The 15773-nt window shown below is 44.7% G+C and overlaps 1 protein-coding gene across 2 annotated transcripts in view; it reads left to right on the top strand.

Moving 5' to 3' along the window:
• Positions 1 to 15773, top strand: part of ryr2a (ryanodine receptor 2a (cardiac)) — a 325067-nt gene that overhangs the window by 303064 nt on the left and 6230 nt on the right. For both annotated transcript variants that reach the window (XM_061755631.1, XM_061755632.1), the window contains 3 exons: positions 8847 to 9003; positions 9598 to 9662; positions 9786 to 9886. In XM_061755631.1, coding sequence (XP_061611615.1) covers positions 8847 to 9003; positions 9598 to 9662; positions 9786 to 9886 — 323 coding nt within the window. The remainder of the gene's footprint in view (positions 1 to 8846; positions 9004 to 9597; positions 9663 to 9785; positions 9887 to 15773) is intronic.

The raw sequence follows: 15773 nt of genomic DNA on the forward strand, positions 1-15773 counted from the left end.
CTCCATCCCTGGGTGCCGGGGAGGTGTCCGCTGGCCCCACTCTGGGGGTCTCGTCCTGGTCCCCGGGTGAGGGGTTGGGGGCTGTGCTGCTGCGTCCCGGGCCTGTGTCCTTGTCTTCCCTCTCCCCGTTGCGCTCCGCCGTGGTCGTCGCCCCTCTCTCACTCTGTCTGTGTGGGGTCCCCGGCTAACTTGGCGCTTATGATAGGGTGTCAGGGCCTCCTGCCTCGGACGGGCCCGTCTTCTGCGCCCTGTTCTGGTCACTGGGCTACGGTCGGTTTTGGGGAGGGCTTCCCCCCTTTTCTCTGTGGTTTGCCAGCCGGTCGGGCTGGGCCAGACCCGCAGGAGTCTAGCCTCTCACTTCACACACACTGCACATTTTTAGTAGGCGGGGCTGGCTCCTGCGTTGGGCCTTGTTGGTGGCTGGGGCCCCCATGGGCTCCGATCGGGCCCGATGGGTGGGGGGGAGGGCGTGGGGGGCAGTTGTCCATTGCCCGTGCCCCTCCCTTTGAGGCTGGTCGGGGCGATTCGGTTGGGCTCGGGACCTCCCTGGGTCCTGGGGGGGTCGGTGGCGTCCCCCTGGTTGGGTCCCCTGCTGAACTGGCTCACTGGCTTGCCCCCCCCACCCCCCCACCCCACCTTGTGGGTGGAGGGGTCCCACCCTTCCTCAATGTGCCGGCTCAGCAACTCCGTACACCAGTTGACTAAAATGCCTGGTATGTGTTCATTCACTAATAAGTTCGAGAGACACAGTATAGGCTTTAATTGCTTGTGCTGGGACCACTAATAACAACACAGGATAGACTAACATATCAACTCACAGGTTCTTACAGGTGTCCCACCGCGCCACTCGTCAGTAGAAGTGCCTCGCTCATTTCCCACATCCTGTCCTGCCCACCCCCCGCACCCCCTTCCCCATCCACAAATAATAACACGATTTGACTGTTGTAATGTTACTTGTGTTCAAATATCTAGACTGTATCACTATTGTTCTGCTGTGGTCCTCACCCCTAATCCCCTTGTCCACTCTGTCCTTGTGTGTTTCCGAAAACCTTTTTCTGTCCAGCTGCATTTTAAATAAAAATCTGAATAATTAAAAAGTATCAAAATAAGCAGAGTACGTATTTCAAACTCCCCTGTGGCACAGCAAAACTGTTCCAGCACAAAGGCATACAGAGCCACCATTCTGCAAAGCCATGCAGCTGAACAGGACAGGAAGGGAAAAAAAAAAGCTCCTGCAGCCACTGTGACATTACCACCCATGCACAAAAGATGTGACAGCTCAAATAACAATAATACACACATGAACGTGAAACTAAAAAAAATGCATCAGGTTGCAAAGTTTAATAAATTTACCCTTTGTAGGATACTCATGAAAATACTTGCAAATTCAAAATGTGTGTGACTTCTCCTTGACTTCAATTTTTCCCTTCAATATAATTCCTGTCTCTACGTGCATACATGTTTAGTTGTGTGGGTGTGGTTTTCTAAGAAAGTACACTTTACAAAGCAAATCTTTGTACAGTGACAATAAAAGGCATTCTATTCTGTTCTAATCTAGCAAAATGATGTTAGGATAGCAACATTTAAGCAACAAACAAAGCACTTCATGTTTACACTGTTATTTTGAAACTCAAAATTGCACAACTTCTGGTCAGTGGCGGAACTTGAGGTTTCACTTGAATGCGCAAATCACATAAATTGGACTTCTCAAACAACATTACACACATGAATACAAATTAAATACAAGTTGAAAGCACTTGTAGTGCTCTCTCTGAGTCAGGGATGAGATCTTAGGGTCTTGTTCATGACGACTAAAGCCTGAGAGCGATAGGTGGATTGGTGCAGCGTCTGCAGTGATGCGGACTCTGCATCTGTCTGTTGTGGTGAAGAAGGAGCTGAGCAGGAAGGCAAAACTCTTGATTTACTAGTTGATCTACATTCCCACTCTCATCTATGGTCATGAGCTGAGGGCAGTGATTGAAAGAACAAGATGGTGAATACAAGCGGCCGAATGTGAGTTCCCGCCGCAGGGTGTCCGGCTCTCCCTTAGATAGGATGAGAAGCTTGGTCACCTGGGAAGGGCTCAGAGTAAAACCACTGACCCTCCGCATCGAGAGAAGCCAGATGAGGTGGCTCGGGCATGCCCCTTTGACGCCTCCCTGGTGAGGTGTTCCGGGCACGTCCCACCGGGAGGATGTCTCAAGCTGTCTCCCGGCTAGCCTTGGAATGCCTCAGGATCTCCCTGGAAGAGCTTAGTGAACTTAGTGGCTTGGGAGAGGAAAGTTTGGGCTTCCCTGTTTACGCTGCTGCCCCACGACCTTAGCCTGGATAAGCAGAAAGACAATAGATAAATGGATAAACAGTTTATGTCACATTGCATCTATTGAATACTGCTCCTTCTGGTGTCCCCACCTTGGCCACATGGGGGCAGTATAAGACAGACAGACAGTTATACGGTTCATTGAGGCGTTACTATGAATTCCCCTTGAGTTCTAGGCAGGACAAGCTTAGCTGCAATATGATTGGCTGCTGCATGCAGTCCTGTCTGGATGGGATTCATAATGACATCTCAACGTCTGTCTCAGCTCATCAGTATGGCACCAATATTAGTCGTTTCGCGCAAAGGGTCAAGGATGTATTAATGTGAGTACTGTTTTATTGTCAGTGTACGTTGTTGTTGCACCGTTTGTTTTCAATCCATTGCTTAACATAGATGCAAATTAGCGTTAGCAATAAGACAGCGGTTCAACACTAGAATGCCCAAAGCCCAGACATTTGGCTTTTCTAGCTATAATGCCTCAAGAGGAGCCCAGTGGCTGGATTAGTTTGAACTAATATCCCAACTCATGTGTGAACAGCCCAGCAATTTTGCTTTTCTAATTTGCATTGCCAAAAGGGCTGGCTCGTTCATTTTTTTCACCATTCTTCACCATCTTGTCACTATTGTTCTGTAAATGAGGCAATTACTCTCTACTCTTTACACAGTTGCTGAAAGAGAAATGATGTTGCTTTGCCTTTACCTGAGTAAGTTGATAGAAATTACTGGCTGTATGCTTACACAACACTGCATACACTTTTGTTTGATACATCCCATTACAGATACACACCCAGACCTTTTTATGAACAGTTTATAGTTACTGACGTATCCCTGCCAATAGCCAACACGTTCATTAGTAAAGTTATAGAAAATGGTGCTCGTTCTGTCTGAGTACCACAATGTGAGTTCAAGGCAGGACAAGCTGAGCTGCAATATGATTGGCTGCCGGTGAGAGCATCGGACTGAATTTCCGAACGTACCCTGCGGTGATATTTTGTGCGTTTGTTGTGTCCGTGCGGCAAAGTGTAATGCAACTATATGTTTATAAGGAGATCTGGGCGTGTATCTGTGATGAGATGTATCAAACAAAAAGTATGCCTTGTTGTGTAAGCGTGCAGCCAGTAATTTCGATTAAAATCAGTGAGTTGTAATGTAACGAGAGAGGTAGCAGTTTAGAACTAGTGTAGAATAGTTTCTCACAGCACTGTGTTCAACAGGGTACAACTAGTAATATTTCCACTTTTGTGATCACAACAAAATAATGTTTTCCCCTCCCTTCTTAGTAAGAGGTCATCAGTTTTTTCATTTCTTGTTGAGATTTATTGCTAATGCAGCCCTATGGGGGGCACAAGTCAGCGCAAACTGTAGGCCGGTCCCAAGCCCAGATAAATGCAGAGGGTTGCGTCAGGAAGGGCATCCGGCTTAAAACCTTGCCAAACAAATATGAGCGTTCATCCAAAGAATTCCATACCGGATCGGTCGTGGCCCGGGTTAACAACGTCCGCCACCGCCGGCGTGAACCTGCAGGGCGCCGTTGGAAATTCAGCTACTGTGGGTCGAAGTCAAAGAAGAAGAAGAGGTGGAAAGCGGGTTCTTCGGCAGAAAGAGAAGAGGAAAGCACGGAGCCTAGAACTGAATGTGGGGACTTTGAATGTTGGGACTATGACAGGAAAATCTCGGAAGTTGGTTGACATGATGATTAGGAGAAAGGTTGATATATTGTGTGTCCAGGAGACCAGCTGGAAAGGCAGTAAGGCTAGAAGTTTAGGGGCAGGGTTTAAATTATTTTACCATGGTGTAGATGGGAAGAGAAATGGAGTCGGGCTTATTTTAAAAGAAGAGTTGGCAAAGAATGTCTTGGAGGTGAAAAGAGTATCAGATCGAGTGATGAGGCTGAAATTTGAAATTGAGGGTGTTATGTGTAATGTGATTAGTGGCTATGCCCCACATGTAGGATGTGACCTAGAGGTGAAAGAGAAATTCTGGAAGGAGCTAGATGATGTAGTTCTGAGCATCCCAGACAGAGAGGGAGTCGTAATTGGTGCAGATTGTAATGGACATGTTGGTGAAGGTAATAGGGGTGATGAAGAAAGAAAGAAAGTAAGTACGGCATCCAGGAAAGGAACTTGGAGGGACAGATGGTGGTAGACTTTGCAACAAGGATGCAAATGGCTGTAGTGAACACTTTTTTTTCCCAGAAGAGGCACGAACATAGGGTGACCTACAAGAGCGGAGGTAGAAGCACGCAGGTGGATTACATCTTGTGCAGACGATGTAATCTGAAGGAGGTCACCGACTGTAAGGTAGTGGTAGGGGAGAGTGTGGCTAGACAGCATAGGATGGTGGTGTGTAAGATGACTCTGGTGGTGGGGAGGAAAATTAGGAAGACAAAGGCAGAGAAGAGAACCATGTGGTGGATGCTGAGACAGGACGAGTGTTGTGCAGCTTTTCGGGAAGAGGTGATACAGGCTCTCGGTGGACGGGAGGAGCTTCCAGAAGACTGGACCACTGCAGCCAAGGTGATCAGAGAAGCAGGCAGGAGAGTACTTGGTGTATCTTCTGGCAGGAAAGGAGAGACGGAGACTTGGTGGTGCAACCTCACAGTACAGGAAATCATACAAGGAAAAAGGTTAGCTAAGAAGAAGTGGGACACTGAGAGGACCGAGGAGAGGCGAAAGGAATACATTGAGATGCGACACAGGGCAAAGGTAGAGGTGGCAAAGGCAAAACAAGAGGCATATGATGACATGTATGGCAGGTTGGACACTAAAGAAGGAGAAAAAGGATCTCTACAGGCTAGCCAGACAGAGGGATAGAGATGGGAAGGATGTGCAGCAGGTTAGGGTGATTAAGGATAGAGATGGAAATATGTTGACTGGTGCCAGCAGTGTGCTAGCTAGATGGAAAGAATACTTCGAGGAGTTGATGAATGAGGAAAATGATAGAGAAGGGAGAGTAGAAGAGGCGTGTGGTGGACCAGGAAGTGGCAATGATTAGTAAGGGGTAAGTTAGAAAGGCATTAAAGAGAATGAAAAATGGAAAGGCAGTTGGTCCTGATGATATTCCTGTGGAGGTATGGAAGCATCTAGGAGAGGTGGCTGTGGAGTTTTTGACCAGCTTGTTCAATAGAATTCTAATGCGTGAGAAGATGCCTGAGGAATGGAGGAAAAGTGTACTGGTGCCCATTTTTAAGAACAAAGGTGATGTGCAGAGCTGTGGCAACTATAGAGGAATGAAGTTGATGAGCCACACAATGACGTTATGGGAATGAGTAGTGGAGGCTAGACTCAGGACAGAAGTGAGTAATTGCGAGCAACAGAAAGAAAGAGTACCACAGATGCATTAGTTGCCTTGAGTATGTTGATGGAAAAGTACAGAGAAGGTCAGAAGGAGCTAGATTGTGTCTTTGTAGATCTAGAGAAAGCCTATGACAGAGTACCCAGAGAGGAACTGTGGTACTGCATGCGGAAGTCTGGAGTGGCAGAGAAGTATGTTAGAATAATACAGGACATGTACGAGGGCAGCAGAACAGCGGTGAGGTGTGCTGTAGGTGTGACTGAAGAATTTAAGGTGGACGTGGGACTGCATCAGGGATCATCCCTGAGCCCCTTCCTTTTTGCAGTGGTGATGGATAGGCTGACAGATGAGGTTAGACTGGAATCCCCGTGGACCATGATGTTTGCAGATGACATTGTGATCTGCAGTGAAAGCAGGGAGCAGGTGGAGGAACAGTTAGAAAGATGGAGGCATGCACTGGAAAGAAGAGGAATGAAGATTAGCTGAAGTAAAACAGAATATATGTGCATGAATGAGAGGGGTGGTGGGGGAAGAATGAGGCTACAGGGAGAAGAGATAGCAAGGGTAGAGGATTTTAAATACTTGGGGTCAACCGTCCAGAGCAATGGTGAGTGTGGTCAGGAAGTGAAGAAACGGGTCCAAGCAGGTTGGAACGGGTGGAGGAAGGTGTCAGGTGTGTTATGTGACAGAAGAGTCTCTGCAAGGATGAAGGGCAAAGTTTATAAAACAGTGGTGAGGCCAGACATGATGTACGGATTAGAAACAGTGGCACTGAAGAGACAACAGGAAGGATAAAATTAGAAATGAGCTCATCAGAGGGACAGCCAAGGTTCGATGTTTTGGAGACAAAGTTAGAGAGAGCAGACTTCAATGGTTTGGACACGTCCAGAGGAGAAATAGTGAGTATATTGGTAGAAGGATGATGAGGATGGAGCTGCCAGGCAAGAGAGCTAGAGGAAGACCAAAGAGAAGGTTGATGAATGTCGTGAGAGAAGACATGATGGCAGTTGGTGTTCGAGAGGAGGATGCAGGAGATAGGCTCTCATGGAAAAGGATGACGCGCTGTGGCGACCCCTAACGGGACAAGCCGAAAGGAAAAGAAGAAGAAGTTGAGATTTATTGCTGATGCACAAGATTCAAACAATACTTCTTTACTTATAAATTACTCCAATGAAATATATAAAGGCCGCACGGTGGACGACTGGTTAGAGCGTCAGCCTCACAGTTCTGAGGACCCGGATTCAATCCCCGGCCCCGCCTGTGTGGAGTTTGCATGTTCTCCCCGTGCCTGCGTGGGTTTTCTCCGGGTACTCCGGTTTCCTCCCACATCCCAAAAACATGCATTAATTGGAGACTCTAAATTGCCCGTAGGCATGACTGTGAGTGCGAATGGTTGTTTGTTTCTATGTGCCCTGCGATTGGCTGGCAACCAGTTCAGGGTGTACCCCGCCTCCTGCCCGATGACAGCTGGGAAAACCTCCAGCACGCCCGCGACCCTAGTGAGGAGAAGCGGTTAAGAAAATGGATGGATGGAAATATATAAACACACACATCTGTGCCCCATGTGGATATAGTGAGCTGTTCAACCGTCTACATAGTCTGAACATACTTGGCACTGCCACGCAACGCAGCGCTCAGTGGCATGATTGTTCTTGCATGCCAAGTGTGACGAAACAGAAAAAACTCTGTAAGCGACTCGACACTGTTCTTCTGACCAACACAGTTGGCTCTCCATCTGCAGCGTGAGATTAAATTGAGCATTGTTTTCATATTTTCCTAAAACACAAGTGCCATAATCAACAAATTAAAATAGGATGTTTAGGAAATCTTACCAGAAGAAATTTCTGAGTCTGAACTCAGCTGAAGGGCAATCACTTCTCCAGTGGAGTCGCAAGGGTTGACTTGGTTCAGGATCAAAATCCAAAGCCTGCTGAGTGCTGTAAACTTTCTGCATCTTCGTTTCCTAGTTGACCGAGTAAGTGAACTATGTGTCGTGAGCGAGCTATTTGTCCATCTATTGTCTATTGTTCAGTCGACGTTCACCCTTCCTCCGTACCACACCCAGTAGGCCTGCTTTTACATTTCCCGTCAATGTTTATATCTATTTTTTAATACGTTTTCTTATATTGTGGTTTTCACCAGGATTTTCCGTGTTTATTTATATAGCACACTTTACAATGTCCACAGTCGCACAAAGTGCTACATGGTTAAAAAAAAAAATAAATAAAAAAAAACTTATGTATATGTAACATACACATACCATTCATATACACATGAAAGTAGTGCTATCAAATAAAATATAAAAAGCGTACTGAAATAAAACACCCCTGCTGCATGAGTAAGAAAACCCTGGGTTTTTTAGTGTTAAAAGTCTAAGATATGGCCCTTTTAAATACACAAGGTGCAATTATCTTTGTTTTATGTTTTAGTTTGTTTTAGTTTGCGAGTAAACCTAATCTGGAAGTGGCATTAAACAGCTTGAATCCTTTTGTGAAGAATTGTTCACTATTTTCCCAAGCGCTGCTTTTGTGAAGTGAGTTGACCTGAGACCAGTTCCACCATACAGTACACATATCTCAAGTTTGAGCTCGCTACACAAAGCAAAAAACTGGCCAAATGACGGTTCGCATCTCCAAAAAAAAAAAAAAAAAAAACATAAGGTCACTCATAGGTCAAGGCACCACTGAATTTACAGGTTAACTTAATTTGACCTTTCTCTAAACTTTTGAATGAACATGTCCAACTGTTCAGTGGTCTAGTACTTTTTTGCAAAACTTGCTGTTTTCTAACAAGGAGCTGGATGCCACAATTCAGTTTTGAATCAACTTTGGTTTCATCGGACCATAACAAAATCTCCCCAACATGTGGTTAAAATTATTTGTGGTCTGAATAAACCAAGGTTGAACCTTTTGGGCATAACGGCAAAAGCTATGTTTGGCGCAAACACAACACCACTCATAACCAGAAGAACTACATACCTACACTGAAGCATGGTGGTGGCAACATTATACTTTGGGACTGTTTTCCTCAACTGGAACTGGGGCTTTAGTCACGTAGTTTAACTCCAGAAAATTCTCATTATAAGATGGTTAAGATAATCCTACAACGAAAAGTTGTTTTAATCAACTATGAATTATTGCATTATGATAATTTAATAAAGGTCCACCTTTTAAATCCAGCAAGTTACATTCACTGTCTCCCGCTCTTTCCCATATCCTTTTTTTTCTACCAGTGCTACATGTTCCACATGTATGTTGGTGTGCGAGCAGGGGGAGGCATCGGTGACCAGATTGAGGACCCAGCTGGAGACGAATATGAGATGTATCGCATCATATTTGACATCACCTTCTTTTTCTTTGTCATTGTAATCCTTCTGGCAATCATCCAAGGTGAACCATGCAGCCTAATCGCAAACACTTTTGCACAAGTACAGCATCTCGGTGAGGGCATTCCCTAATGTGTAACTATATTCTTCAGGATCCATTATTGACCAATTGCCTTCGCCAATTCAGTTCACTTCATCACTTGAACAGCGTCACTCAAAACTCTTTTCCCGGCACACAATTTTCCCAAGGGGAGTTTGAAGTGAATTCAATTGAAGTTCACATATGGCTAACCCCCCAAAATACAGAACAGTACATATAGGATACATGCTGGCAAACATTTGTGAATGAATAAACATAGCAATCCCAAGAGGGCCAAAGCACCAGGCAGCGGAGAGTCTTTCGAGACTTGTTGCAGCAGCCTGATACTAGAGCTACAGATATCCAGGCTGAAAGGGACAAAAGCACAAACCAGTTCCTCTGCATTTTTTTTGGGGGGCGGGGTACATTTCAGATATACAGTATATAATATAAAGCAAAATCCTGTCAACTATTGGAAAGGCTGAAAACATATTCACTTTAGCTAACAAAACAAAATGAAAGTTCCACTGGCTGAAACCAGTGTTGAAATTTCATTATCTGTCTTTTGAAAAATCCTAGGTTTAATCATTGACGCTTTTGGAGAACTGCGGGATCAACAAGAACAAGTGAAAGAAGACATGGAGGTAAACAGCAAAGACAAACCATAATCAACTGCAGCATGATGCAGTGAATAAGCGATAGCAAAACAAAGTCTAGGAATGTCAAATTAGCATACAGCAGTTATTTAACTTTTTATTCTCTTTCAGACAAAATGTTTTATCTGTGGAATAGGCAATGACTACTTCGATACAGTGCCACATGGCTTTGAGACACACACTCTACAGGAGCACAACTTGTCCAATTACCTGTAAGTACATCTGCGATCACCCCTCGCCCGGGAGTGCCCGATCTCGTGCGTCCTAGAGATTACAGAAACCGCAATTGCGGCCTATGTGTGCCTCATGGCACTGAGAGCTCGAACTAACTAACAAACTACATTTGTTTGAATTATTTGTGAGAGAGAGATTTTTTGAAAATCAAAAACTTATTTTTCCTTGCTCTGAGATAAAAATGCTGAGACACCTATTTATGTTTAGAAAACGAGGGCGATATATACATAAATCTCATTTTCATATAATTTGATAAAGACGTAAAAATAAATACTAATTTAGCAATTTTTTTATGCCCCCTTGGTTGTTACAGTATATGAGTAAATGTCTCCTATGCTGAAACAGCCATGCTTTGTATTATTTTCAGAAAGTTATTGATGATTGAAAAAAATTGGGCATATATAGTGAAAGCAATCATTGACAGAGCAAATGGTGGTGGCCCATTGGAATACACTTCTTTTTATAACGGGAAAGACAAAAGTGCATAACAGGAAGGACTAAAAGCTTCATAAAAATCACGTGAGTTGCACAATTACGTGTTGCACTTCAAGCTCCGCGAATACAAGTGAATAAATGATCTTAACTACTCATTAAACCCATTACACTCTTGTCTTTATACAGTCATAATAACGGTTAAGACATGCAATAGTTCCAAAACTTTCGCAAATTCATATACAGGTTAGTAATACGATACCATTTTATCCCCTCCTTGAGCCGTTACCTTATCGTGGTGGAGGGATTTGTGCGTCCCAATGAAGCTAAGTTGTCTGGGGCTTCATGCCCCTGGTAGGGCCACCCATGGCAAACAGATCTGAGGTGATGGACCAAACAAAGTACGCTCAAAGACCCCTTATGAAGAGTACAAATGTTGGATCTTGTTTTCCCTCGCCCCGATGTGGGTCACTGGGGCTCCCCTCTGGAGCCAGGGCTGGAGTTGGGGCTCGAAGGCGAGCGCCTGGTGGCCGGGCCTGTACCCATGGGGCTCGTATGGGCACAGCTCGAAAAGGGTAACGTGGGTCCCTCTTCCAATAGGCTCACCACTGGTGGGAGGGGCCATAGGGGTCGGGTGCAGTGTGAGCCGGGCGGTGGCCAAAGGCAGGGACCTTGGCGAGCCAATCCGGCTACAGAAGCTGGCTCTAGGGACGTGGAATTTCACCTCTCTGGCAGGTAAGGAGCCTGAGGTTGTGTGTGAAGTCGAGGAGTTCCGACTAGATATAGTCGGGCACGCCTCCACACACGGCTTGGGCTCTGGTACCAGTCCTCTTGAGAGGGGTTGGACTCTCTTCGACTCTGGAATTGCCCAAGGTGGCACCAAGGCTCCAAGAAGGTGTGGGTATACTTATTGCCCCCCGGGTCGGTGCCTGAACATTGTGGTTCACTTCAGTGGACGAGAGGGTAACCTCCCTCTGCCTTCAGGTGGGGGGACGGGTCCTGACTGTTGTTTGTGCCTATGCACCAAACAGCAGTTCAGAGTACCCAACCTCTTTGGAGTCCTTGGAGGGGGTGCTGGAGAGCGCTCCCACTGGGCACTCCATCGTTCTGCTGGGGGACTTCAATGCTCATGTTCCGTGCCTTCCTTGCTGAGGCGGCTGACCGGAGCTGTGCCCATATGGTGGTCGGTGCATGTCGTGATGGCAATCCCCGAACCCATTGGTGGACACCACCGGTAAGGGATGCCGTCAAGCTGAAGAACGAGTCCTATGGGGGCTTTTTGGCCCGTGGAACTCCTGAGGCAGCTGATGACTACAGGCTGGCCAAACAGAATGCAGCTCGGGTGGTCACTGAGACAAAAACTTGCGTGGGATGAGTAAGAAACAGTCCACCATCAACACTGTTTATCGTGGGGATGGGGCACTGCTGACGTCGACTCGGGATGTTGTGAGTCGGTGGGGAGAATACTTCGAAGATCTCCTCAATTCCACCGACATGCCTTCCCATGAGGAAGCAGAGTCTGGGATCTCTGAGGCGGGCTCTCCTATCTCTGGGGTTGAGGTCACCGAGGTGGTTAAAAAGCTCCTCGGTGGCATGGCCTCAGGGGTGGATGAGATTCGCCCGGAGTTTCTAAAGGCTCTCGATGTTGTGGGGCTGGTTGACACGCCTCTGCAACATCGCGTAGACCTCGAGCACAGTGCCTCTGGATTGGCAGACTGGGGTGGTGGTCCCCCTTTTTAGGAAGGGGGACCGGAGGGTGTGTTCCAACTACAGGGGGCTCACACTCCGCAGCCTCCCTGGTAAGGTCTATTAGGGTTGCTGGAGAGGAGGGTCCGTCGGGAAGTCGAATCTCGGATTCAGGAGGAGCAGTGTGGTTTTTGTCCTGGCCCAACCATTCTATGTGTGTTTTGTGGACTTGGAGAAGGCGTTTGACCCTGTCCCTCGAGGAGTCGTGTGGGGGGTGCTTTGGGAGTATGTATGTATGTACCAGTCTACATGTGGACTTGGAGAAGGCGTTCGACCGTGTCCCGTGTAGGATGCCTCCTGGACGCCTCACTGGTGAGGTGTTCCAGGCATGTCCCACCGGGAGGAGACCCTGGGGACGATCCAGGACAGGACACGCTGGAGAGACTATGTCTCACGGCTTGCCTGGGAATGCCTCAGCATCCCCCAAGAAGAGCTGGCTGAAGTGGCAGGGGAGAGGAAAGTCTGGGCGTCCCTACTAAAGCTACTGCCCCCGACCTCGGATAAGTGGAAGAAAATGGATGGATGGATAACATTTTACCTCTATATTATAAGCAACAAATAATGTGAGTGAAAAGTATAGAATTAGTCAAGAAAGAGGATAAGACTGCTTCTTCAGAATACCACACCAGGGTGAACCTCATCTCTCACCAAATGTCAGCTGGTATAAGCTCCATCTCACCCCAGACTCTAATGAGTGCTAGAGGTATAGGTATAGAATATTGATGGCTGGATGTTAATAAAACGTTTTTAAAAACAGTATATTGAAGAAGACGAAGATTTTCCTGTATACACTGAAGCCTTCTGAAATCTTCACCTGACACAGTATAAAAACTTAAATTTTTGCACACTATAGACATGTTTTTTGTGGATGTAGATTAAATCTTGGTATAATGTTAAAATGTGTGCATTATACATGTAATTTTAATATGACTGCTTATAATTTGGATAAAGGACCTACAGTATTGCTTCCAGATGGCCTTTATTTCTCTTTATGTATTTTTTGCTCAAGAAAATGAGACTGACTGTCATGAACGGAGCAGCGGATAGGACCCAAAAAGAGAGGTTTAATAGACGGGCATAGGTCGGTACACAGGCAGGCAATCCAAAAGAGGCAACAGTATCCAAAAACATGAGGCAAAGAGACAAGGTCGATAATCGGAACAGGGTCAAGCCTTACTGTGAGTCTATGAAACAAGGAATGCTGGAACGCGACAACAAGGTACAACGAACTGGCAACGAGAGGGAATGAGACACGAGGTTATATACAAGGGGTAATTAGGGTGAACGAGGCACAGGTGGTGAAGATGCTCACAGGAGCAGGTGTGTGTGAAACAGGGGGGAAGACAAAACCCGGAACACACACACACACACATGACACTGACAGCCGTTTTCAATCATATCAGTCCGTTTTAGAACAATCGGTAGATAAGAAATTGCCCTGCGAACACCCTTTTTCATTGCCAAAATCGATTCGCCGCCATATCTTGGTGTGATGTCAGCGACAGAACTGGAGACCAAATTTGCTACTTAGCCAGTGTGGACAAAGGAATGTACTATACTTTAAAGTGGCAGTATATATTCAAATTTGATGTATCGTAACTGTCGGGTGGAGTCACCCCATCTCTTAAAAAGGACAACATTTCGGAAAAAAAAGAGCCATCTTGTTTGAGTTTCCAAACACTGCTTTGTTCTAGTTGCTATTATACCTTATATTGCTATCATATAACATTGCACATTCAGATCAACACATCAGCACCCCAAAAGTATGTTCAATCGCAAATTCAATATGCTAAAAAAAACATTGCTAATTTATTACGATGACATACAGTATTAATATCATACAAACGCAGTGCCGGGTACCAGCTGTCCTCTCGTTGCAAGCTTCGCTCACGCCAAGCTAAGTAACCAAAAATTACTAAAATAGCTTGGAGCAATCAAAACGATATAACAGTATAACGTCTTTACAAAAACAACCTAGAAATTCACATCTTAGGTTTAAGAAAATCCTTCATAAGCAGGTTTGTAAGTCAGTCATGCAATGAAGTGAGACTGAGAAATATGAGTCATTGAGATGAAAGGTCAGGAAAATGCCGGTCAGTAGCAGGGGACGTTGTCAGTGGGTCATCAGGGGTCACCGGTCAATAGTGGACAAATGCAGTGGCAAGCATGCGAGAGACTAAAGTTTTCACCAAAGGGACCAGACTGCCCACTGTTAAAACGTATCTTTGCTGACTGTATGCCAGTACGCAAGTAAGAATTTTAGTAAGGCCCCTGTGTGCCTTTTCAACCATAAACATCTTGTACTTTGTGTAATTTGTAATATACAGTATATATTGCATGTGGGAAACCGCCACATCATACCCTGTTGACCTAATGACAAATATGCACAACTTAGTCTATATTGCTTCATATGTAAACCCAAATAAGTGAATGTTCCATAAAGAGTTAAATATTATAGACAAATGTTTTTAGAACAATCATCATATGTACCACTATGATAATGCCAATATTAGTGCTGTGTTTGCAGCCTGTTGAATTGGCTCTAAGTGAATCTATAAATTCAGATTTTGTGGCAATCAATTATGTGTCGAACATAATAATAATGCGATGTGTGATGCGACTTGTGCTGCCATGCACAAAAATAAAATAATGTTTATGTTAAAAATTTTAAAATTGTACTATATTTAACTTTGAATGCACACTGATAAGTATCCCAACCTAATAAATTAATTCAATCAATATTATTATTTTGTCTGAACGTTGAGTTGCACTATTCTAACATTTTGAACAAGCTCCTTTTTTTTCCCCCCAATGGAATCTATCTTGTTATCAGTAGGCTACTCCCGTTCAGGTCTCTGGCCTCATTCTCACTACTTCATGAAAACAAAACTCTTGCTCTACAATATCGTTACACTAGTTAATCACCAATTCTCAAAAAAAAAAACATTAAAAAAAAGCATTTTCCAACAACTTATTTTCCCCTGCAATGACTGCTCACAACTCATTACGTGAGTCATAACACGCATACAGATACATACAGTATCCACAGCGAACAACACATCTTCCTGTAATCAATCAAACAACGCACTTTCCTCAAACACTTGGCCAAGATTCCAGCATTCATCTCTCAAACACCACAAACATACATAAACACTCCAACACGCCAGTAATCAGTAGACCGTAAACAGTCCATTTTTTGTTCATATGTTGAACACGTCTTGTCAGTCAGATAGTCTTATCTCTTCAGTCTCAAATACCTTTAGAGCTTTTTCGTCATTTGAATTGCTGTAAAGCGCTAGGTGTTACATTTTTAATGTATAAAAGGTGCTATATAAATAAATTTGCTTTCATTTGACAGCATTTTTAAAACAAACATTATTTCGAGCAAAACTGTTAACGCTGTGAGTACAAACAAATCGTGGTTTTGAACTCAAGTGTTGCAAATTGTGCCTTTTCACAAAAGTGATATTCTCACCCTTTACAGTAAATAGTTAACATTTTGCTTTTCACAGTTGTGTTCATCATCAGCTCTTAGTCAGCACAGTACTTATGTGTGTCCTGGCCATGTTGTGTAAAACTAATAGAAGTAATATGTGGTATATATGAAATTGTCACAATGCCGTAAACTACTTACAGTAGCAAATTAGTTAGTATCATAGTACACTAGTATAATAATAATAACAATAG

This window comes from Phyllopteryx taeniolatus, chromosome 19 (assembly GCF_024500385.1).
Source record: "Phyllopteryx taeniolatus isolate TA_2022b chromosome 19, UOR_Ptae_1.2, whole genome shotgun sequence".
Taxonomy (NCBI): domain Eukaryota; kingdom Metazoa; phylum Chordata; class Actinopteri; order Syngnathiformes; family Syngnathidae; genus Phyllopteryx; species Phyllopteryx taeniolatus.